We start from the raw sequence: 26,378 nt of genomic DNA, 5'->3' as shown, positions 1-26,378 counted from the left end.
TCACAGCTAGAGGGATCTGCTAATATCGTCTTCCTGCAAGATGGTGCACCTCAACATTTCAGGAACATTGTGTGACAGTTACTAAAAGCCCATTTCCAAATAAGTGAACAAGGACAGAGGAATCATTTACAGTGAAACCCCCATCTGATATTCAGTTTAGGTTTCCTGTCATTTAACATGTAATTTCAATGAACCCAAGTCAATAATCTGTGTTAAACTATGTACCTCCATTTAAGATTTTTCCACAATTTAGTGATGAAATCCACTGCTTGCAAAAGAAATATTAACCAGTTATGTTTGTGTATTCCAGGCTGTCATCTGTAATGCAATGAGGTATAAAAGTTCCCAACATTTCAATTTCTTACCGCGGCCATTCTGTTTTAAAAGTTTTGCATTCTTCTTTCAAATTAAAATATATCGGCCATGTTTTATTATAAAATTATGAAACAATGTTTGAAAGAACAACTGTCAGAATTCATACGTATTTTCATCTATATATCCTTACATAAAAAGGATTTCTTCTTTGTCTTTGGAAAATTTAGTACTTTTCACTTTAGCTAGTATACCACTCCTGCAATTGTCATACATTTCAGTATCACTGTGTCAACAGAAATGTATGCTCTGTATCAGTTTTCTTGAATGGAAACTGTGTATATGAAATAAGGAAATATATGTCTAAACATTCTTATTTCTCCTTCTGTGCTACCTTCATCAGACACCTCTGGTATGGGTTGTAACTTGCTACTGCCAAAACCTGGTCCCATCTTGTACGATTTTCTTTGGTTTTCAAAAGAACTGCCAGTGGTGAAGAGCAAGCTAGAACTCAAGCTAAATGATGGCAAGCTACCAATACTGCTTCCACCTGAAACAAAAACATTATTCTTCTGAAAGAAAAAACTGTGACAAGATACTTAATGCTCAGCTGAGGTAACAACCTGTCACAGAAATACTACTATTTTTGGCATTGGGATATATATATATAGTAAAGGTCTCACAAACATACATTTTTACAACTAGACATACCATGGAAATAGAATGTTACAACACACACTGTATGTTTAAGTATATTTAGCCCCAATAAACTGAGTTCTTACCATAAATTTTCTGTACTATTCACTGTCTTTCCATTCTGTCCGTAACAAATGCACGCAAATCTCTTAAGTCTGTATTGTGTCTAAAATCTGCTACATAATTTTAACAGAAAGATTTTAAATAGTCTCTTCTTCGATCTGTTTGACATGTAATACTGGTAGCACTGAACTGTTTTTAACAATATTGCAGTTAAGGTTCTCATAGCAGTGACTGTGAGGAATAATGTCTTCTGAGGTTTGAAGCCATACAATCCAGCAGAAATTCAGTGACATCTTGGATGAATGTACTGCCTCCATCTCCAGGGTTGAGTAAGTCAATCAATCAGAAAGAAGCAAAACTTCATCTGAAACACTGTGAACTTCTACCAGACTACCAAGCATCACATCCCAGAAGATATTCTTAATCAGGTTTGATAGAGAGGCCGAATACTCCCCAAAATATATAAGAATTTAATGTTTAAAGGAGTTTAAACGGTTGGATGATCAGCTAACAAGCAGTATTTCTTCCACCGTAGACATAATGGTTATTGATTAAAAAGGGCTAGCAGTTTAAAGATGAAATTGCATTAAGATAGAAGAGGTTCTGTATTGTGCATGCTACAATCCCTTACACCTCCTGTTCATTAGTTATCAAGTTGTTATTTTGCACAGTGAATGTATGGACACAGCAGATGCTAACAGTATGGGAAAATACCAGCGACAAGTACATACTGCTTACTTTGCTCTATAGTAGGCTGGAAAGCTAAACTTGCTTGTGTTGCTCTTAAGAGGGGTCCTGCACCAGTATGCTCTCCAGTGCCACTCAGGGATTGGGTCTGAATAAGCTGACTTGCCAGGGTATCTGCAAACATTGGTGCAACTGTGGCATTCTGGGCACGCCATGATAAAAGCATTCTGAAGTCTTCAAACTGACATTTTTGCAATGGCTCTTTGAATATTTTCTGATTGTAGTCAGGGGTCCCAGCTGTAGCTTCTAATAGATACTGTGTTGAATAGCCAAGGAAAATATGCTCTGTAGCTGGACAGTAGAGATCAGTTAAAATGAAAAGCAGCCGATCAGATGTAGATGCATCTCGCTGCTGTGCATCACTGTTCCAATACCTACACAACAGAAGTCAAAATATAATGTAAAATTGCTGATTCTGTAAGTGCTCTTCATGGATCATTTCTTTCATATCCTGCCTCACAGAGACAGGGAAACAACTGTAAACTTGCTGCAAATTTTTCAATTCAAAACCAAAGGTACACATCTGTATGAATCATGTAAGAATTAAAAGTTTCACTTACTCAAAAATGCTGTCCTGAAGATGTGGATCATCATCTCTCAATCCCTTAAGCAGTATTCCCTTTGCTTCTTCTATAAGTACCCCTCCAATATCCTGACAGTGATCATAAATCCACTTCAGAATTTCATACATCACTGATCGACACTTTACACTCCGCTGTGTTTCAAACTTACAAATCTCATGTACAAGTTCCTCCAACTGCTCAGGTTTCAAATGAGGTACCATTTTATGAACTATACTGAGAGCAAGGTTCTGTTGATCAGGATCGCGGTCACTTAATGTCTTAAATAAATTTTTACTCTTCATTTCTGCATACGTATCATCACCAAGAATTTCTAATCTTGAGTACACTATCTTCAGACACATTGTTCTGTAATAAAATAAGCCGATATACATTAAAACACTGAGTCAGAACCAAACATTGTGGCTGACAGTTAGCACTCCTGCTTCATATTCTGCAGGACCAGGGCTCAAATTTTGGCCAGGAGACCAGCAATCCTGATGAGGTTCCTCATACTTTCCCTGAGTTCCTTCAAGTACAGGACAGCACAATTCCTTAAATCAGGCCACAACCATTTTGTTCCATATCCCTTTCATTTCAATATTCACCAATCATCCTATCATGTGAAACTACATAATCACAGCAAATGAAAATGTCATTAGTAAACAAATAGATAAATAAAATAAACAAGTCAGAAAGTGCAGAAATACTCATCAAAAGTACATACGGATTGCAAAAGCTGTCAGAAGGGACACCACAAATATGTTAAATTCTACTGCCTTCAAATTTAATTTGTTTGGACTTACTGGCTTGTACTTATATGGTCAGAATGATAATGGTGGTGGTGGTATAAAACTTAAAATGGACTCCAAACAAGAGCAGGGACATTTTACTGATCTTAATCACAAGGTTTAAACTTTGTCAGATGTGAGGGACATGAAAGGCATGCCGAAGAACCCACAGCTTGCCTCATATCTCTGACCCCTGGCACAGGAACCCTTCCACAGATCCACCACATACGTACGTAATTAACAATAAAGATCAGATGTTGAAATTACGAAAATATGACAATGTTTATTACTCATATCCTGTATAAGATTCTCCGTTTATAGACCATACATAGTACTTAATTCTGAACACACACTCACCTAAATATGCCGTACGTCTTCGGTAAATGAAACAGTACATGATTCATAAATGCATCCACTATGCGTGGATAGTATTCTTGGACGGCAAATAAGCAAGTTAGGAACTTGTCCTTTGACTGATCTTTGGTTAAATTTAACTTGTCAACAATCCCAGAGAGGAACTCTGCATCATCACCCTCCAGCATTCCACTTCCATTAGCAGCCAGTAGTTCAAGTGCCATGCCTGCCACTTCAGCACTTGACTGAAAGATGCTTCGCTTCTCAGTGTCTATATTTCTTAACAATGCACGTAGGAATTGCAGTTTTCCTGTGCTGCTCCAAGGCTCCAATCGATTGGCCAAAATAATGGCTGCTACTTGAATCCCTGGTTCAGAAACTGTAGGATCTTTCCTGTCATGTTTCTAAATCATGAAATATCATTAGTTTATACATCTGATCAAAAAGAATGTATTCTCAGTTCTTAGACCAAATATAATGCAGACAGAAAGGGTTTAGAATCACAGAAGTTCATTCCACTATCAACAATTATAACTGATTCATGATATGAACAAGGTAGGAAATGTATGCATAGCTTAACAATTCCAGCACCTTTTTCCCCCTGTTCAATTTTTCTTTAATTAAATATACATCTATGTACATGTGATCTATAAATTAATATGGGGAAAAAGCTTCATTTAACTATCATCATCAATAACAGACATCAGCAATCTGTGCTTATGTCTGGAACTGGACATAAAATATATGTTTCAGTTTTCTCTATGACTTCTGGCTGTAACATTTTTTGCTTCAAAAAATGTTTAGCAAGTTACACCTGAAGTGCATGAAGAAAATTATCCCAGTTATTTTTGTCAAATCTGAACCAGAATTGGAAGAAGTTGCCAAACTACCCCACATAAAATATTCTGAAAATCTGTTCAACAGATCATAAGTTTTCACATGGAGACAGACATGGCAAAGTTAATAGATATATTTTCTTTTTTTAATTTCATTGTGAATGCACCAAAGCCAAAAAGCAGAATATTTATAAATAAATTAAATGGTAATAACTATAGCTACCTAGTTAATAAGCAACTACCAGAACCCCAGATAAATGTTCAAATACTGTACTCACCATAATCATGTCATAAAGCAGCTGAACAGGTATATCAAAATTTGGTTTCCACAATTCAACTACAGTGCGGATAAGCTCCAAATTGTGTTTGAACACATCCCTGCGATCATGATGCACCTTACTTATCAGCAAATACAGTAATTGGCTTACTAGATGATGATCACTTTTTGCAGGTAAGGATGTTGTTTTTCTACACCAATCTGCCAACATTGCCACAGTATCTGACAGCAAGTAATTGGGAGCCCTGCCTACAACTCCATCAGTTATTGCCTGCACACAAGAAGTACAGTTTCCATACAGGTAAGAACATTCAGTCACTGGTTATACAGTCATAAAAAAGTGCAGTACTGTATTTATTGACATACTGCACTTACAACACTAGTTCTGATTTCACAACAAAGCATATATTTTATTCACATACAAACATATTCAATATGTGATACCTGTGCATACAATAACATCTGCAGAAAGAAAATTAAATTACCTGCAACAAGTGTTTCTTTAGTGATGGTCACCCCACTAACTGTGATTTCTGCAGTCAGATTTTAAACTTGCTAAAAAGTATCACTAACCAATTGCAAATCCGCAATTGCTACGTGGAACATGTCCTATACATAAGCATCAGGTATAGCTGCCCCTGGGTTCACTAGCATTGCTGAAAAATACTAACACCCAATGCAGAATATATGTGAATTGATGGTGATTTTCTAGTGGCGAAATGAAAAGATCACTTTAGTAGTTCCTAAAGTCAGTGTTCTCTCATTTATAAGCACTTATGTGCAACCAATTTAATACCAGTAAGGCCAAGCTGCAGTGCTCTTTACCTCCCTTTGCTGAATAAAGTTAATGTAGTCAGACAGCAAACATGAAACTGAAACAAAGGTTTATAACAGCATAGCCAACTCACAGAATTATCATATTTGCTATAAAGTCTTCTGTATTGATGTTCATACTACACAAAAAGCTCTCTAGATTGCTGCAAAAAACTAATTTCATAAACATTTTTGAAATATGTATAGCAATGGAAAGATTACTGGAGCAAGCAGTAGCATAGTTAGTTGAGGCATTATGCTACAAGCCAGGAGGTCACAGGATCGCATCCGATGAGGTGATTTAATTTTTCAATTCACCTAATCCTTCCAGCTGCACTATGGCCCTGGGGTTGACTCAGCCTCTAACAGAAATAAGTACCAGGAATCTTCCTGGGGGGTAAAGGGCAGACAGCGCAGAAGGCTGACAACCTTGCCACCATCTATGAGCTGATTGTCTAGAAAATGTGGGAGCCTCAACATCTCACACCCCTATGGCCCTTCACAGCCTGTTACAGGGACAGCTTATGGAAAGATTACTAGAATGATGTTCCTTAAGTGAGAGTTTCTGTATGCCTTACCTTCAAAATAGAGTTCATCCAATGATGTGCGTATGGATGGAATTTAGATTCCACATTTAGAATAATTTTCAGTAGAAAAAGTCTGATATTGCGAGGTTGGCTGTAATCACTGAGGCATTTCCGCATACTTTCCATCCAAGGAGGAAGTGCTGCATCTTTTGTTTCTGCATCAGGTGTTGGAGAGATTCCCTGATCCACCATGTGCTCAATCACACCACACAGAGTAGCCATGCATTCATGCATGTTGAGATCATCTGACTCCAAGATCACCTCAGTGCTCTCTGCACCCGACTGCAGGGGAGATTAACATTACAACAGTCAGTAAATTTCCACATAACTGACAACAGAACTGAAAGCTGTCATTTCATTTTTCTATCTACCCAACAAGACTTTGATCCTATTTTAATTGATTCTATTCTACTGGATCTACTATTAACATTCATGACCTATTTTAATTGTATTAACCATTTAGTCTTAATTTCTGTAAATACCAGTTTCTCCTACATATTTTTGATACCATAAACTAAAGAATCCTTCATTGGGTCCCTTGGCACAGCTAGTCTCTCACCTTAGTCTCATAACAACAACTCTTGGAGAAAGTTTAAAATTGTTTCTTATACGGGTAGTAGTTTCATCAAATGGAAAAATACAAAACAAAGTAAAACATAATGTTTGAAGATCCGGGAAATTTTAAGAGTCATACTTCATTTTGAATTTGGATATATCACAAATGATTAAGATTATGTTACATAAGACATAGTATGTGCCTATTGTGACATATGAAACAGAAAAGTGTAAGATATAAGCAGAGTACACATAATAGTATCTACAGAATATTAAGTACTGAACAAGGGTTAAACTCCAAATGCAGAACTTTATGCAACATCTGTACAGTAAAAGGATTACAAAAATGGTGGCAAAATCAAGGATACTATGGCACAAACATGTGGTACACATCGATGCCAGTAGAATCCTCTAAGACCATCAAAAAATGAAAATGTCAAATAAAAGATTTCTGAGAAGTTAAAGGATTATATGCAGAGAAAAGCATAAAAAATTATCCATAATAAAGGAAAGAATGGACACAAATACAACTGCTCATTGGATAAGAATGAAAGAGGCTTCATCAAAAACAATCTACCCTAGTGGAAATATAAATGGAGACTGGTGAAAAGTATACGACTCTTGACCAATGGATTAATTACAGCAGCAACAATGTTTCATCATTCTAACTCACAAAGAATTTTATAAAAAGTTCTTGAACTCTCTTTTTTTTTTTGTGAAAACTTCGAACTAACAACTTTCATTTTTGCAAGATTAATTTTCACTCCACTTGTAATGAAAACAAAATCCCTTCTTACCTCTTTTGGTGTCTTTTCATCATGTCCTGGCCTAGCTTCTGTGCTAACCACAGACGTACTGAAGTCAAACAGTGTGACATCTTCATTAAGTGTACTGTCGAATAGGTACTGTGATGCACTTGGGATATAACGGACTGACTGTGATGCAAAACCAAGAGTTTCCCTTCTCTGAGCACGGGCCTGGCAACGAATGCTCACTAGCTGTTTCCTGCGTGCTGGAATCTCTTCCCAGTCTAGCGCCAAGGCATACTCCTTGTTGCAGTTCACCAGTTTTCCCCATGGCACCTAATGTAATACATTTCATACAGTAATTTCTTCTCTCCTCTTGTGTTCACTATGTATATTAATTAATCCAACCCATATTTTTTGTTAATCAGTCAATCAATTATAGAAAGAAAAGAGCTCATACACATCACAGTAGGAATCCACAGGAATGATTGAACAAAAGCCTGTTATAAACCCCTCACTGAAAAATTTCACCAATATAAACAAAGTTTCTTCCATTTCCTTTCCAAGAACCACACTGTAAACATTTTGTCACCTAACATAATATATCAGAGTCCTACTACAACATGATAACAATGCCCAAACCATAAAATACACAGGCAATACCAACTTTAAACCTATGAGAATGGTGAACTCTTGTTAACAGGGTAATGAACCTTCACGTTCCATAAAATGTTCCAAAATTCCTGAATAGGAAAGTGACTGTTGGCTTCTCAAGAAGAATTTGGCCCCAGTGAGTTAGTTAGTTAATTATAGATTAAATTCAATGCATACTCAGACTGTAAAGGACAGATCACTCAATCAAAATCAAATATACTTGATCACTACAGCATACAGAATAACATAAAACACATTCTCAGAATTGAGTTGGTGTAAAAAATGACAATACCTCCTTCGCCTTGTTCTCACTGAACAGAAGTCCAGTGAAAAACCTGAGTTCACACTTGACATTGCTGATTATGGCAACCAGAGTATTAAATGCAGCACACTGAGACTGTCGGAATAACTCAACCAACTGTACGTTTCCTGTCAGATTATCATGCAGAGTTTCACTGCGGTATTTGTAAGCTCTATAATGAATAAATCAGCACAATAATTAGTACCATGCTGCATTAAGATTCGTCACCATATAATACACTTTCAAGGCTACTGATGTAAGAATGTTACTCTAACTTAAATACAAAGAAAATAAAATAAGATATTCGAGATGGGTGGGAATTAAGTGTCAGTGAGGAGAGAATTAGATTACAGTAAACCCCTGACTATCCAGCACATACGGGAAATTTGGTTAGATGAATCTGCTGGCTGCATGAGAAAAACTCTTACAGGAACCCAATACAAAGTAAAAACAATATGTTTTGCTTAAATTCTTTGGAATCTTCCTAGACATCATAACAGATTGATAGGTGAAAGATTCTGGGTACATATTCTGCTATACAATCATAAATTCACCTAGTCTCTACTGTAATACTGCCTGTGTCAGGAAGGATGACAGGTAATTCTGCTAATAGCAGCTGGAAAAACAACTGCATGATGGGTGAACACACATAGAAAATTTGTTTTTTAAATAACTTAATGAAAATTGTGAAGTTTCTTTGAAACATTTGGAAGAGAACCATGTATGTCTGAATACCAGGTAACCCAGTTCATTGCAATTATAAACTGAAATAAATCATTAACACTTTTCATGACTCCTTACTGCTAGACATAATTTATTTCAGTAATAAGTTCAGTAAATCAGTTTGTTCTTCACAAGCAGTAAGAGTTGCATTCATGTTGGTCTTGTCTTTCATACACATTTAATGACAGATGCAATAAAGACTTCACGGAGCAAGAGATTCAAATTTCTGGTCTCAGTTATGTATGAATTCCTTATACAGAGAATACAGAATATATAAATGCACTGTACTGTATCTCAACAAACCCTACAAACTTTAAAGTTCAGAGGTTTCATTGCATTTGCCTTCAGACAATACCACACATACTTTTCTCTGTACCTGGATGTGAGGTCCGATATAAGCTCCTTGCCAGTTTTGACAGCACCAGGGAAAGCTGCTGCTGTAATGACACATTCCTTACTCTCTAGCTCACTGCTTTCCAAATGCACAAATAATGGTTCAAGTATATTCCAGGCACCTATTCTTCCAACCAGTTGATGCTCTGTTTGTAACTGACCACGGCAGTCCAACGTAACATTAAGCATACCCTGCAGGTCTTGTATGCAATGCCTGTAGAATTCACGAGCAGCACTTCTTCTGCAGCCTTGTAAGAGAGGTCGAACAAATCTTTGGGCACAGCCCAAACGAACACTTGGATCATACTGATCATCAACAAATACTTTAAAAACAGCTTCAATTGCCTTCACCTGTTGTTTGTCTTCCAACCTGAAACCAATCTCATATTTTATTCTGTAACATTAAAGCTCAGTGTGATAGAACAGAAGTATGGGAACCAATAATTTGGAAAAAAGTCATATATAATGATAGGTCTCTTATATACCACAAGCCATAGACCAGGCACAAAACATGTATCATGCAGACTAATGTGAAATTCAGATATCTGTACTAGGTGCTTAACTGTGCTTAACTAATTAAGCACTATGCCATGAAGGCATATGGCGGAATGGATGTATAGATCCATGTACTGTACAAAGCGATAAATAAAACAAATTCTAGAATATGAAATATCATTATAAACCCAAGACATAAGCATGCTAGCCTTATATGCAGAAGGAATTATTTATTATATTATCCTTCACACATACTTCTGAACTACCTATCTCTGCTACCCACTCTAAAAAGAATAACTATTAAAACCACACATTCTGAAGGCTGGCAGACTTTTTATCCAAATTTATGTATTTCTCTTGCCCCTTGAATCCAATGATTTAAAGATTCTTTGGGAAGCAGTGAAATGAACACAACTGATGAAATCTTTAAGTAGAAGAAACTAAACACTGAGATTATTGATTTGCTGTCACTGAAATTAAATGTTAAATGAAGGAAAACCATAAATCAAGGTGCATTAAATGTATGATGTTTGAGCCACTGTGAGACAGCCCTCCAGAAATTACCACAGTAACTGCCCAAACTCTTCATATGGAAATACAAATATCACCACTTAGTATAGTTCAAGGAATCGGATGCAAAAAAATGTTTTTGAAAAGAAAGACTGAAAGAATCTCAAGAATTCAGGACAGAAATTCTTCAAAAGGTTGGATAAATTCGCCTTCTTTATAAACAGTGGCAAACTTCACCCTTATGTCTATTATATTATTCAATCAAATGGTACCACTAAAAGTAGTAAATATATATATTTATAGACCTTGAAATAAACAATGACCTTCAAAGAATGATATTTTCATTAATCACCCTCACTTTACTGCAAAATAAATGAAAAGAAAATCCTTGGGAACTGAGGGTACAGTGATGGATTCAAGGTTCTCACAGTGATGGTTATGAAGAGGTCTGTCTCCTGGGATATAATGCTGTGTAAAAAGATAAGGTAAAGCTATCCCTGTAACAGGCCATGAAGGCCCACAGGGTTGTGAGACATCAAAGCTCCCACATTTTCTCAAGACAATCGGTTCACAGATGGTGGTAAAGTTGTCAGCCTTACACACTGGCTGCTCTTTACACCCAGAGAAGATTCCTGGTACTCGTTTCTGGAAGGATTAGGTAATGGAAAAAAATCCACCTCACTGGAACTCGAATCCGCTACCTTCCAGCTTGTAGCATAGTGCCTCAACCCATTATGCTACCGCGTGCCCCCATATAATGCTGTGTAGTCTGGCATATGTCAACCAATATTTCAGAGGAATATAGTACCTCCACATTCAGGGCTGAACAGTAAGCCAAACAAGAAACCAATAAGAAGCAGCCAGCAAGCAGAACAAATCACCAGCTCTAGATATATGGATCACATCATCAGGGAGGTGATTGAGATACAGCTCCATCCCAATAATGTGAACAGATAGGATTGCTTCTGTGTATGAAAAACTTTCAGTTGTTCCCTGCAAGATTGTAGGAAGCCACCATCACAGGAGTCTCAAGACAGGTTCTCAAGCCAGCCACAGTGTCCTTATCAGAGCAGAGAATCTGTCCTCTTGGCACTCATCAACCCTGAGCCTTTCTTTTCACCCTGGCTTCCTGTCTGCTATTCTCGTTATTATCCTGCCCAACACATACACTTGTGTGGCACAACTGGCCACTTGCAGAGCCCAGAGTAGTAAGTGTTTCCCACTGATTTATTCTGTATCTCAGAGAACCAAAGAGAGTGGACCTGTTGACCTGCAAGTTCCCGCCTAGCCTACATAATAATGTGCTCTTTTACAAGCAGTTTGCTCTGTTTCCTGCCTGCTTCGTACTGGTCTGTCGCTTGATTTACTCTCTGACCCTGAAGATGAAGGTGATATGTGTCTCTGAAATACCACCTGACTGACATTTGTATGGACATTAAAATTCATATTCCTTAAATTGAAATGATAATTAATTGAAATAACTGGATAATACCTTTTTATGAATATCTGTAAACTCTTCTGTATTTGGTCTTCAAGCACATGTTGTGACTCACTGGCTGCCATGGCTACCACACTAAGCAATATCACACAACTTCCCGACTCTTCCAGTCCTCGTAAGATCTTACGGAATGCATTCACAAAACCAGAATAACCTACACTCCCTGAGTGGAGCTCAGTTGACAGCTGAGGAAAATGCTGTTCTCTCAATGTTTGCAAAGCAGACCTACAAAGAAAATAATACTCAATTTATTAAGAACCTTGTAATGTTAATTTTGAAACTCAACTTAAAGGATCAAATTTCTTGATGATAAAAAAGATTTGAACACAAATTACAGAAAGTGAAACTGAAGGAACAAAGAAATAAAGTAGTATGAAAAATTATGTATGAGGTAAATGGAGCACTTACCAGCAAAAAGCACCTCAAAGAATAGAAACTGAAGAAAGATATAACAAAAACATTTGCTACTAGTAAGGATATTATCAGTTACAGTTAAGTTAAAACAAACTGTTCATCATACTAGAGGTCCTGCAGATTTCTTAATATAGAGTTACTATTATTTCTTCCTGAAAGACCCACAGGTAAGCACTTGACAGTGTGAGCCCTTGAGGGAGCTAAGGACTTGGGACTTTTAATTTCTCTGGAAAGGAAAACGCCTGGAAAAGTCCGATGCAGCATAGATCCAAAGTTGTATAACATGTAGAAATTAAGCCATTAAAGATTGGTCAAATTCTGAGTGCATAATTGTTTGTTTCCAGGTCTGATTCACCATTTTGGAACAATCACAATGCTTTGGTCTAGCATTTCAAATCACCTTTATCAGATACATCCCAGAGATCTTTAAATGAAACAATCATGGATAATGGACTGATGAAGAATATAACCCCTGCAGAACTTTACTGAATTTATTGGTATGTTCTCCACAAGTTACCAGCATCATTGCTGGAAGTTCAAATGCAACATATGAATTTGTAACATACACGGTGTGTCCAGGATCCATTAGGACTCTTTTTTTTTTTTTTTNTTGCCTTGCAATGCCATCTGTTGGTGAGTTGTGGCATTAAGATTCTTGAAGTTTCAGCAGTGGCTGTCTATAATTTCAAAGCGCAAGCATCGCTGTATCATGTGTTCTGACCTTGAATGTAACAGTACTGTTCTGACGCTCGTTGGAAAGTGACTGTTGAACAGAGAGCCAACATCAAATTTTGTTTGAAGTTAAGCAAAACAGCCGGAGAAGCGTACAAAATGATGAAAAGTGTGTACGGTAATGACTGTTCGAGTTGCTCAAACATTTTTCGATGGTATGCTGTATTTCGTGACAGCAGGGAGGGCACTGAAGATGCTCCACGTGCATCAAAGCCAAGNCGAGAACAAGTCGCACTGAAGAAAATGTGAAAAAATGACCGAAATCCTAGCATCAGACAGATGTGTTTCTGCAAGACTCATCAAGAAGCTTTTGGGAATACCAAAAAGTACTGTGCATCAAATTTTGACCAAGAATTTGGACAAACGGAAGGTCTGTGCATAGTTTGTACCACACACGCTGTCAGGTGATGAAAAACATGCCAGAGTGGAACACTGCAAAGACATGTTATGGTCGGCCCAAAGTGACACAAAATTGATTGTTACTGGTGACGAGACATGGTGTTTTCAATATGAGCCTCTCACAAAGCGGCAGAGTGCAGCATGGTTGAGCGTTGAGCCCAAAGAAGTCAAAACCAAAGAAAGTGTGCATGCAAAAGAGTCGAGTAAGGACACTGCTAACCATTTTCTTCGATTCCAAAGGAATCATTCACAAAGAATTTCTGCCAGTAGGTCAAACAGTGAATTCTGATTATTATCTCAGAGTCCTCAAGTGTTGGTGGGCGAGAATTCTTCGAATTCGACCTGAATATCAAGAGCAAGGTTCCTGGTCGCTCCTCCATGACAACGCCCCACCCCACAAATCGAAGATTATGCACAATTTTTTGGCCAGAAAGGGATCACAATCCTTCATAATCCTCCGTATTTGCCAGATTTGGCTCCAGCAGATTTCTGGTTTTTCCCAAAAGTTACGTTGGCAATGAAAGGAGACCATCACGACACCATCCAGGACATCCAAAGGGAATCTACTGCAGTTTTAAATGCGATTCCACAAAAGGAGTACAGTGACTGTTTTTGAAAACTTTTCAATTGATTCCAGCTATGTATTGATTCAGAAGGAGACTATTTTGAATAAAAGGAGTGAAATTTTGAAAATAATTCACGTCTTAGGTTATAAAAAGACAGGCATGTATTTTTAAAAACTCAGGACTCAGATGTAGAATAAAAGCTGTATTCTAAAGGCACAGACCACTCAAATGTAATGAAACGTCATATTACACCATGAACCCTGATGGTTTCATTAAATCTTACAAACATCAACTGAGAAAAGATTGAGTAAAGACAGGAATAGGGGGCATGTGATAGTATAGTTGATTGAGGCACTATGCCACAAGCTGGAAGGTTGTGGGTTCGATTCCAATGAGGTTATTGGGTCCAGCTACACTATGGCTCTGGGGTCAACTCAGCCTCTAACAGAAAAGAGTACCAGGAATCTTCCTGTGGGTAAAGGGCAACTGGTGCATAAGGCTGACAACCTCACTGCCATCTATTAGCTGACTGTCTAGAAACTGTGGGAGCCTCAATGTCTCACAACCCCATAGGCCTCCACAGCCTGTTACAAGGATAGCTTCAAAGACAAGAATAACTTGCCTAACTGCATCAAAGTCATATACCATGAAACCTAGCCTGATAATGTTCTGTAAGATATCTGTGTAGCAGACTTCAATAGTTGAAATGAAATCAGATGAGAGCATTTCAAGATTTCATTACCAACAGAAGTCTTCCACAAGCTTTTAAGCCTCTACAAAGAAGCAGTAACCTCATCTCAGTTTTATCTAATGAATGCAAATGCAGAGTTTCATAAATTAACTCAATAATCATTCTTAAGCGGACTTCATTTCTAACACTCAAAGTATCAGCTACAGTATTCATCAGAATGGTTACTATACCATTTGTGGAATTTGAGCCAACTGAGTATTCTTATTCCTGGATACCAAAAGCACATAATCCAGGCACTGTTATAAGATTATTTTATACGGTAGTGTAATGTGCTACAAAGAATGATCTCAAGTAGTTTGCAACATTAGGAACATGACCAATAGATGATAGCAGATTGTCTGCCTAGAGCAGTACTGGAATATGGACCCTGAGGACAGAGAAGCTTGCTAAGGCCTATGAAAAAAAACTAAAGCTATCCCTGTAACAGGCCGTGAAGGCCCATAGGGTTGTGAGATGTTGAGGGCCCCACATTATCTAGACAATTGGCTCAAAGATGACAGTAAGTTTGTCAGCCTTATGCACTAGCTGCGCTTTACTCCCCAGGAAAATTATTTAATTAATTCCTGGTATTCATTTCTGTGAGAGGCTGAGTCGACCCCAGGGCCATAGTGCGGCCGGAAGGATTAGGTCAATTGAAAAAAATCCAATGACCTCATCGGAACTTGAACCCACGACCTTCTGGCTTGTAGCATAGTGCCTCAACCAACCACGCTATCGCGTGCCTGCTAAGACCTATGTAAAGAAGAAAGAACCAGAAGTGTGCTTTGTTTCAGAATGGGGAACACAGTATCCAAACTTTAAGAGAAAGAACATGGATAAGAAAACAATTTGCCAAACTGTATACATAACAAGCAGATATTAAGGTTTATAACACCAGCAGTAATTTTGTACACACTGTGTTTGAAGACCTTGCTGCCCTCCGACACAGTATGCTTTACACTCTGTTCATAATCAAACTTTTATCTTAATTACTTTCTAGACCTTTATATGCCTTAGTCAGGACATCATGTAGTCTAACAAAAGTTTAATTTAGTTCTATTAAATACTGGGTTCAGCAAAAATGATTAACTTGACTCTTATCCAGGTACAAATAGCCACAGCTGCTGCTGCATCTTTAAAACACTCACACACAATTATAAACTGTCTTCAATTCAAGAACTGCTATTACCTTAGCTCTTGATTGGTATCCTCCTGTGGGCCTGCAAGACATACCAAAAGATCCAGAGCTCTGCTCTTGTAGTGAAGCTGTAAATCCCGTGAAGTGAGTTGTGTTATAACCCACTTCTGAAGGGCCTCACACCTAGCAAGTCCTCTGTCTGGTTGTGGCATAATTCTTGCCAAATTAACCACAAGACCCAGAAGCTGATATACTTGTTCTGAATTACCTTCAACAAAACTGCTTAGTTTGTTCCAGTGGTTCACTATGCTCCTCTCAAATGCACATAATGTAGTGCTGAAAAAATAAAGAACAATCATTGTACATAACCAGGATTTATTTGTATTTATATAGAACCAAACATTCTTTCAAAATTAAAAAAATTCTCTCAATGGTATCTTTAAAACAAATTTATCCTGTTTCTGTATAATAGTATTGTTTCCCAGTGGTGGAGGGATTCAGTTACATTTACTTAACTCTGGCAGGCTATCACAGTTTTGGAATGCAGTAAATAGAAACAGCCAGTCAGCAAATTCCTTTGCTCCTGACAGCAGTGATGCTAACAAAGTGGTATCTGACCCACAGTTGAACATGTGGTCTGAACTGCAATGTAGTCCTGTTCTTTGTAAATGTCAGACTTTCTCACAAATGAGGCGGAAGAACCTGTACTGGATCCTGTCACATCCTGAAACCCAGACTCACAGACACTTACTGCAGGGATAGTATCCTATTCCTATCCTAGCAGGTCATTCCTTGGTATGACTGCCATTTATTATAATCCATTTACATACATTACATTGCATTGCATTCCATGGATCCAAAGTTAGTCGAAATGACTGTAGGATGTGGAATATGTCATATAAATACAAAACATATGTACAGTCCCAATGGAGTTCTCACACAAGAGAAACCAAGAATATACAGTGACTACACACAAGGCTATTTAAAGATACATAAGTTATTTTCTAGACAATAGGTACAATCATTAAAATGACGAGTTTATTATTCAATGTTAAATATTTAGTGAAGTGCTGATGTAACATTCATCATCTGTGATGCAGTTAACAGTCATATGCCATTACTAAAACCATATGCAAGTAATTTAATTTTACTTTTACATCTCGAGTTTTATGGGAGAACTGAGGCGTCCTGTGTTACATAATGGGTACCGCTGATTACTCGCTTTGCCTAGCAACCGCTGTTGGACTCGGCTCACTTCGGCTCCGCTCAGCACGTCACGGCTGGTGGGGAGGGAGGGGCGTCATCCATAGCGCAATACATCACAATATCATGGCTAACACAATCAACAGCCTTTTCTAAGTCACAGAAAATCCCACAGACTTGCATTTTTTTATTTTATGAGTCTAGTATTCCAGAGATAAGTCTATAAATTGTATTTTCAGTTCCTTGATTTTCTCTAAATCCAAACTGGTATTTGCTTAATATACTATTATCATTCAAAGTTTTAACAATCTACAATCTACCTTCTCAAATATCTTACCACTAGACGTCAATATGGATATAGGTCTGTAATTTGATTCTAAGTTTTTATCACCTTTTTGTATATTGGTACAATTGTAGCATATTTTAATCTGTCTGGGAAAATACCCTCATGCATAGCTCTGCTACATAAGTAACTTATAGGTTCACTAATAAAGATTTTACAGGCTTTGAGTATATCATTTGAAATTTATCCTACTATAATATGCACCTAAAGTATAATTGGCCAAATTAATATGAACTATTTCATCACTACCAAGATGATGTTCGGTGAAATAGAGTACTTGAGGTGTATACTCTTCTAAATGCCAGTCATGGTAGCCGAGCGGTCTAAGGCATGCACTGTCTTCGCTCGCTCGGAAGCCGAGATCGTGGGTTCGAATTCCACTCAGGGCATGGATGTTTGTGTGCGTTTTTCTGTGTTTGTCTACAGGTAGATGCCTTGCGACGAGCTGATCACTCGCCCAAGGAGTCCTACCATATGTGTAAGATCTAGTAAACCAAAGTGAAACAGAGAGTTTCATGGAGGTAGGCCTAGGCCCAAATGAGGGCTGTAGCGCCAAAGAAAAAAAATACTCTTCTAAATGACACAATATTTCATTATACTTATTTCTTAAACCACGTATATTTTGGTGAAATATTTTTACAACGTTATTTTTCATAGTTTTTGTTTTTAATCTTTAATGTACTCATTTACATCTTATATGATTGCTTTGTTCAGCATAGTGGTTAAGGTAGTGAAAACTGTATAGGAAATTTATTTTAAATCTCAAATTAAAGTGCCTAAATTACAGGCTTTGGACTGTAGGCAAAATGCTCACGGTTCCAGTTCAGAATCTCCTTGCATTTTCCCCATTTAGGATTAGGGCACAATAATATTCTAGGGTAACCTTAAACAGTGGCATGTATTGGTGTCTGAAGTAAACTGTGTGATACAAGAAACTCACCTGTCTTGATGTTTACTCTTTCTGATTTTGGCATAGTATTGTAATATTTCTGTCACAGTGCTTATTACCCATTGCACATTATTTGCACTGATGTCTTTTATAAGGCAACTAACAGAATGTTCAAAACATGCCAACATGTGTTCCAGAATGGCAGAGCGAAATGTGACAAAGAAATAGTCACCATGTAGTACAGATGAATGAGTAGCAGGGTTCTGGATGCTGGCCTGCTCCTTTATACAGCATATTACAGTAGTTACCTGTACATTAATAAACAGAACACACATTGTTAAATATGAGTGGGATTTAATTACTCATACATTAGCAACTGATTGCTCCAAATGCAAAACATTACTGGAATATTTGTTAAAAATATTCATACCAAACATGCTCATAACTGCAGAGTGAAACAAATTATGCATGAAATATGATTTTTCAGAATTCTGAATACCTATTGGTCATAATTGCCTTGCCTCATATCCACACAAAACTGAATTCCTGAAAGCCCTTTTGACCTTCCACAAATGAGTCACTGGCAGCATAAATACCTGAGAGGCTGTGACAGTTTCTAGGTTAAATGAAAATTATTTTGAAACCACATTCAAACTAGAAATATGCTGAGCATTATTTTTACCTTTAATTTTTCAGGACCAATGACTTTTATTCCAAAAACAATTTTATTTAAATACAAATTAATTTCCTTGTTACCTGCTGCAGTAACAATCCTGTCTTTTCAAATTGTGAAAAATCTTTGAATCAAATATCAAAATGTGAGCCAAATGATAACACAGATTACACTCTGGAAGGGGAAAACATGTTTAAAATTTGAACTGTTCTCCATGCACTTGAGTATCTGGTTAAAGTACAAATTTAAAATTTAAGTGAACCTGTTGTCTTGATACTGTACATGTAAAACAATTCCACCATAAATTATGATGAAATATACTAACACACTTAACTACAAAGCAGAAATCACATTCAATTTTTGTTATTCAGCATCTTCTTTGAACTTCTTACATCATTCATATTATGTACATATAAATATTATAATTAGTTTATCCACTGATTTAGTACTTTCACTGCCAATTTACCACAGGATTATTAGACTCACTCATCTTACATTATTAAAAAAAACATTAGTCTTTATCAGCACCCAGCCATTCAACATTACTCAGTCAGGTAATGTCAGTCTTCTGTAAGTCATCAGTTATCACTAGTGTATGAGGGCAGCATGGCCACACGAACCATTTCAAACCACAACACTTCGAAGGTCACAATATCATTATCATGGGCTACTTTCAGCATACATCTTACATGATTCCACACAGATTTTTCCAAGTTTGACACAAAAATGNAAAATGAAGAATACACGGCGCCTAAACCCAGAAGACGACTTTCTTCATAATCTTTCTAAGTTTTAAAGCTTTGGCAATCATATGTAGAGTGTAATAAGGTATGTAATGCAGAGCACCAATGTGCTGCAACATTTCTGTACAGTCTCTATTCATCAGTTTTGAAATTAAGGTGTCCTAAAGGAATATAAAATTAGCTTACAGTTAAATTAATACTGCCATTTCAGTGAATTCTTTATTTACTTGGTTAACAACATGAATTGTAAAAATTAGTGCTCTATAAGAAGAAAGCAGTCTTCTGGGATTTGGCAGACTGGTCTGCAGTCTGCAGTCTGCTTTTACCGGTTCTCACGGTCTCTTCGCTTGCGGATTTCTTATATTTTTCCTTCTACCCTCAAGATGGAGGTGATACGTTCCTCCGAAACGTCGGCTAACACCATATATACAAGGTGCCAAATCCCAGAAGACTGTTTTCTCCATAGTCACTGCCGTGAAAGCCTCAAATCTTACATAGTGCTCTATAGTTAGAATGTAGAACTATTTTACAAATATACCAACATTTTGTCTTGAAATGACTTGATCATACCTCTTTATTAAGTAAAAATGCAAACTTGAGAAGAGATTCTGCATAAGAGAAGGCTGCTGGCTGCAGCACAACAGTCCGCTTCATGTCACCTTGGCCTTCAACCAATGCAGAAAACAAGTGCTTTACAATCTGATTGCCATCAAGTCCATACTGGTTTGGCAGTTCCTGGTAGTCATGAAAAGGAAAATCAAGTCCATTCAAAATTCTATTATTTAATTATGTATTTTTCTACTGGATTTTCATCACAGAACTTCTTATCTTGGTTTATAACTAGGTATGTGCATTCCATTCAGTTTAAAGATTTCCTTACTTATGAATTTAGTAAAGTAAAGGTATCCCTATAACAGGCTATGGAGGCCCATAGGGCTGAGATGTTGAGGTTTCCACATTTTCTAGATAATCGGCTCATAGATGGTGGCAAGGGCGTGAGCCCTACGTGCCGACCGCCCTTTACCCCCAAGAACATTCCAAGAATATTCCTGGTACTCATTTCTGTTAGAGGCTAAGTAGACCCCAGGGCCATAGTACAGCTGGAAGGATTAGATCAACTGAAAAAATCCAATGACCTCATCGCAACTTGAACCCGCGACCTCCCAGCCTGTAGCATAGTGCCTCAACAAACTACACTACTGTGTGCCCCTTATGAATTTTAGTATGACTTTAATATACTACAGGAAAAGCCTTACACCAGACTTGGATAAATTCGGTACCACACTACATTGTCTGGCAGAAGCCCTAGTTGAAACAATGGAAACCATAAAATGAACTAAAACATCCGGTCTCATATGAAAATAAAGGTAGGTGTCTAACATCAAAAGTAGAGAGCATCACAAAGCTTAACTCTATTGCTGGTGGTGGAAGAAGTACAAAAAGATATAATAACTTGATTTCAAATAAATCTGCTGTTTAATATATTTATACATTAAAAATGGGCATTGTTGAACAGAATACCAATTTAAAAATACAGTGTATTTGTGTATTTATGGCACAGTGGCACTTATCATACCTTTACAATATGACTGAGCATGCCACATTTATGAAGAATCTCTAATCCCTTGAGAAGCTGCCTCTGTTCAAGCGTAACCTTATCATTTCTCAACGAGTCTTGTAGATTACTTAGCACATCAGTTTGCATACTGCTTACAGCTTTCCCAAGTTCTGAATTCAATTCTTCCAATTGCGAAGATGGCAGTGTTTCTTGTAATACTCCTAATAGCTGTATTAAATTCTTTGGAAGACCATCCGTAACCTCGGTGTTATATAAATCAAAGCCAAGACTGCCTGGATGCAGCACACATGCTACAATCAGCTGCCACAACTGCAGATTCAGCAGAGAGTGGGGTAAACAACCTGCTTCACCACTTTTCAGAACAGTAGATATCATGTCCAGCAGGCGGATAGTGACGAAGCACTTAGTTCTGTCAAAACTCTCTGCTTCCCAAGGAGTAATTTCAAGGACATCTTTAGTGTCAGTGCTCAACAAGCAAGTTACAGAACTTGCATCACGGTGACACACGTGCTGTATGAAATATACTGCAGCTTCAAATATCCTGCATCATAAGAATAATATATAAACACACTGTCTGGAAATGGAAGGAGTGAGTAATCATGTACTGGGCATGACACATCAATCTGCTTTTCTATAAAAATAATGTAGCTTGTCTTCCTGTTTGAGGCAAACTATAAACAAGCATGTGTTGGAGAAAACATAGAACGACAACATGTGCCATTATATATATATATATATATATATATATATATGCAGTCAACTCTCAATTATCCAGGATAATGGTGGGGATGGAAATCACGATTAATCGAAAACCCGGTTAAGACAAATTTTATGAAAAGTAGTATTGTAATACTGTACCTTCATAATACTATAGGCCTACCTGTATTTAAATTTATTCAACCTCATTTTTATGTCATCTCATGGCCTATTTAATACTTTTTTTACATTACACTGAAATATGAATTAGTTATTTCAATCACAGTCTTCAACAACATCCAACATTTTTTACGAATATTCACACTTAACACATAAAAAAAAATTAATATTGTTGTTTACTTTTTCGCGGCATTTTCCTTTTTCTGTTGAATACTTAACACAACATGCTTCCTTTTACACCCTGATATTTCGCTAACGCACTTGAGGATCGATACAAAGATACTAACTGGGGCGATGTATCTGTCCTTGAAACTTTCCACAAATCCTTGCATTCTTTCACCCCTACCCTAGAACATTGTGTTAGCATAATGGGACCAAAGAATGCAGAGCTCGGTTCATACTAGTGCGAAAATAGTGTTACAACTCACAATGTGAAACAAAAGTGAATGAATATTAAACAACATATAAGCCTCAAAAAAGCCTCAGTAGCCCCGGTTAAGCCGCAAACCGGTTAATCCGCCCCCGGATAATTGAGAGTTGACTGTATATATTTTGCATTCAGCATAGGAAGTTAAAATTCACAAATCCTGTTCTGCCTGTAATGAAGTGCATCAGCAATTTCTGAAACAGCTCCTTCCACCTACAGCACAAATATCCCAAATAAAGAAAGAGAAAATTAACTATGAATGTTAAAATGAAAATGAAACAAACCTTCACTGTATGACTGGTTTAAGAAACAATATGATGTACTATCCATTACTTTCATTATACTATTTATCTACATTACAACCATATTATTAAAACACTAAGTATGGATGTAAACACACTGCATATATGTGCAGAATCATATGAATGCATGTGCTGGTCTATATAGGAAGTAAGCGAATGGGGCAGACAAACTTTGGGCATGAGTTCCACATATCTAAACAAGAAAAAATGTCCATATCAACATGTGTCTGGAAGCATTTAATTTGTGGGTCATACCTGAGAGAATACCATCATATTGTCATCAATTCAGACAGCTCATATCTTTCTTGTACAGTAGTAACTGCTGGCTCCTGCATATTCTTCAAATGTGTTTCTAGTGTTACCAATTACAGACATAACACTGGCAGTCAGACCATAAATGTGGTACAAGCAGAAAGGTGCTCTGGCATATGTTAGCTGTGGTGTGCAAGATGTTCTAAATAACACACATCATGACTGATGCAGAAGAACCTATTACAAGGCCTCCATGTTTGCCAGATTTGAATCATTTGGATTTTTACCTGTGGGGACACCTAAAATCCCTCATGTATGCAGTTCTTGTTGACAATGATGAGGCACTTCATCGCATTATGGATGCCTGTCAGACTATCTGCAACTACCAGAGTATCCTTCAACGGATGCAAAGGTCCATGATGAGATTTGTCGAAGCATTGAATGTCAGTAGGGGACATTCTGAGCGCTTATTATAAATGTACTCTTTCAGCCACAACTCCAAAATTAAATGTTTCTGGATGCATGTTGGTAGGGACATTTTTTCTTGTTTTGGTATGTGGAACTTGTGCCAAAAGTTTGTCTGCACCTTTCAGTTACATAATGTACATATGTATGCATGCACATACATACACACAGATAAGGCTCAATTAAGCACAAGCCCTTTCTCACGAAATTTTAATGCTTCCTAAAATGTGTTGCCTTGCACACTGCTTGACAAAGGCATATAAAAACTTATTCCCTGATATGACAAGTGCCTCAGTTCAGGCTGTGACTATGTTGAGAAGCAGTTTAAGAATGTAAGTATTTTTTATATGTAATAAAAATTCTTTTTCACACTGTTTGTTCTGTTAACAGGTCACCAGCAGTTACTTTCCAAACAACTCTCGTATTTTGGGGTAATACAACGCTCAGCACTGACACACACTGATGTAATGTAACACAGATAGCACTCTTAGTGATAAGGACTAATAATAATACTGATCACTCTACTCTAAGGTAAGTAGCTATGTCTTGTAATTCTGACATCAATTTTACAAATAGTATGATTACAGGATTTCACTTCCATAATTACTTATGTATTATATGATAATTTTCCATACCTACAGCATGTAGGAGTGCCTGTATTCTTCTTCTGGGTATATATTACCAATTCTTTGTGCTTACATATTCATACACTTGATGCTACCTTGTCCCTTTAAAAACAATAAACAAGAGATGTTCTGTAAAACATTCCCCATTCTGAACAGTATGACATTCATGTACTGTACCTTGTTTCACTTGTATTGTCCAGGCCTTCAGTCCCCCACAGCACAGAAGGTTTCACTAGTTCCTCACCAAACAGCCACACATAACAGTCAAAGCTGGTGAGAACCATACGTAGCCAGCGTACCACATAGACAAGAGCCACTTCGTTTCTTAAATGTTTCAGAGTAGGAGTGACTGTTATCCCTCCACTTTCTTTACTGCCTTCACATATTCGGATTATGGATGTCCAAGAGTGAGTGGCAGCATACCAACTCACAAATTCACTTCCAGATTTACAAACTAAAGAGGATCACACATACAGACATATGTATTTTACAATTAATAAAACTTTTTTCTCATTTTCCTTCAGTCACTAGCATATCCAAAAAATTTTTGCAATATCTCTTCAAGATAATTTTCTAAGAAATATGTCAAAGATGTCCTCCTCTTAATATTTCAACTCCAAATTTTGTTGCTGCCAAACATGAAAGGAGCATACTGAACTTTTCAAAACTAATATATTATTCAATGATGAAGTCATCACACTCCAATGACTGAATTAATCATTAATAAATTCATAATTTTAATAACCAATTTATTTTTTCTTTCTGATTAATGAATCAGAATACAAAATCTTACGCTAACTTGTTCTCACCTGGAAATAAAATAAAACTTTAAATGTTTTATAAACCTTGTGATACTGCTGTATAATCTTCCTTCCATTTGACTTGTTTCATTCTGGTCCGTCATACTAACAATGTCATGAAAATTTAAACAGTTCCATCTAGTGTGACCAGTCACCAGTAACCAGTCACACTAGATGGAATTGTTTAACTTTTCACAATGCTCTTTCCATTTATTACACTTCAGGGTTCAGAACTTAAAAACTGATCTCCAAGCTATAGATTTTTTAGCCTTTGTCACAAAATCAGGAAACACCGAGATCCCACAGTTTCTAGCAGAAAGTGCTTGGCTATCTTGTCGCTCACTGCTCCACCTTCTCAAGCAGAAAATCCCACACAAATCAGATTTCAAACTGAATACAAAAGAAACATGCAAATACAGAAAGTAGTTTGCAAATCACGATTGATTTCATGCTGCATAATTTTTCAGAAACGCTGTTTACATGAAGCTTCTTAACACGCGTTTTCAATTGCAAATAAAATGTATCTCCTGCCTTGGAATTAAAATAAAATACCTTTCCTTACAATCCATGTAAATACTGTATATTAAGGCTATAAACCAAAATATCTGCATATATGTAACTAAGACGTCAAACAGCTGCTCAGTCTCAACCTGAAGCCTTCAATGTGATCATGACAAACATAAACACAGGAAAAAAACATTTTCATAGATGAGTGAAGAACTCAACTTGCACTTAAAGTCTTATTTCAAGATTTACCTGGCAGCAATGGTGCCAATACATACACCAGTTCCATGCACTTGTGTCTGCATTCCACTTGAACTGTACCACACTTCAACAGCAACCATGACACAGCATCTTTCAACAGAATTCCTTCAAACTCCGGTGGCTTTCTACGAATGTTGTCTTCCTACCATAATAACAGATTCTAATAAATGCTAAAATGCTGACACTAAAGCAGACTTTAAAATCTTGTTAACTAAATTGAAATTAACTGAGAAAGTCACATATCCTTTACTGACAATGCTGTCAGTAGCATGGATTATATAGTGTTGAACAGCAGGATGATAAATCGGAAGGAAGCAGTCATGGCATGGGCAGCGCCATAGCTCAAGCGGTTAGTCGCTGGCTTCCCACCGCAGCAGCCCGGGTTCGATACCTGGTCTGGTCAAGTGGGATCTGTGGTGGACAAAGTGGCGCTGCGGCAGGTTTTCTCCGAGTACTTCGGTTTTCCCTGTCAATCTTCATTCCACCAATTGCTCCACAATCACACTCACCTATCATCTGGGCCTGCTACAATAGGCCAGAAGTGG

General features: G+C 37.3%; 1 protein-coding gene across 1 annotated transcript in view; it reads right to left on the bottom strand.

Annotated features, from left to right (window-relative positions):
* The window catches only part of LOC111873877 (DNA-dependent protein kinase catalytic subunit), an 86,909-nt gene that overhangs the window by 34,737 nt on the left and 25,794 nt on the right, over nt 1–26,378 (bottom strand). Inside the window, exons 19-34 of the mRNA XM_023868935.2 lie at nt 25,825–25,975; nt 24,446–24,722; nt 21,318–21,861; nt 20,312–20,476; nt 18,377–18,633; nt 15,942–16,226; nt 11,906–12,136; nt 9,392–9,778; nt 8,284–8,464; nt 7,389–7,673; nt 6,028–6,318; nt 4,638–4,907; nt 3,527–3,927; nt 2,379–2,747; nt 1,810–2,192; nt 707–862 (exon numbers count right to left, since the gene is read on the bottom strand). Coding sequence (XP_023724703.1) covers nt 707–862; nt 1,810–2,192; nt 2,379–2,747; nt 3,527–3,927; nt 4,638–4,907; nt 6,028–6,318; nt 7,389–7,673; nt 8,284–8,464; nt 9,392–9,778; nt 11,906–12,136; nt 15,942–16,226; nt 18,377–18,633; nt 20,312–20,476; nt 21,318–21,861; nt 24,446–24,722; nt 25,825–25,975 — 4,633 coding nt within the window. The remainder of the gene's footprint in view (nt 1–706; nt 863–1,809; nt 2,193–2,378; nt 2,748–3,526; nt 3,928–4,637; nt 4,908–6,027; nt 6,319–7,388; nt 7,674–8,283; nt 8,465–9,391; nt 9,779–11,905; nt 12,137–15,941; nt 16,227–18,376; nt 18,634–20,311; nt 20,477–21,317; nt 21,862–24,445; nt 24,723–25,824; nt 25,976–26,378) is intronic.

This window comes from Cryptotermes secundus, unplaced genomic scaffold (genome assembly GCF_002891405.2).
Source record: "Cryptotermes secundus unplaced genomic scaffold, Csec_1.0 scaffold459, whole genome shotgun sequence".
In the NCBI taxonomy this organism is placed as follows: domain Eukaryota; kingdom Metazoa; phylum Arthropoda; class Insecta; order Blattodea; family Kalotermitidae; genus Cryptotermes; species Cryptotermes secundus.
The sequence above is the reverse complement of the archived record's forward strand: the minus strand, read 5'-3'. Positions and strand labels throughout refer to the sequence as shown.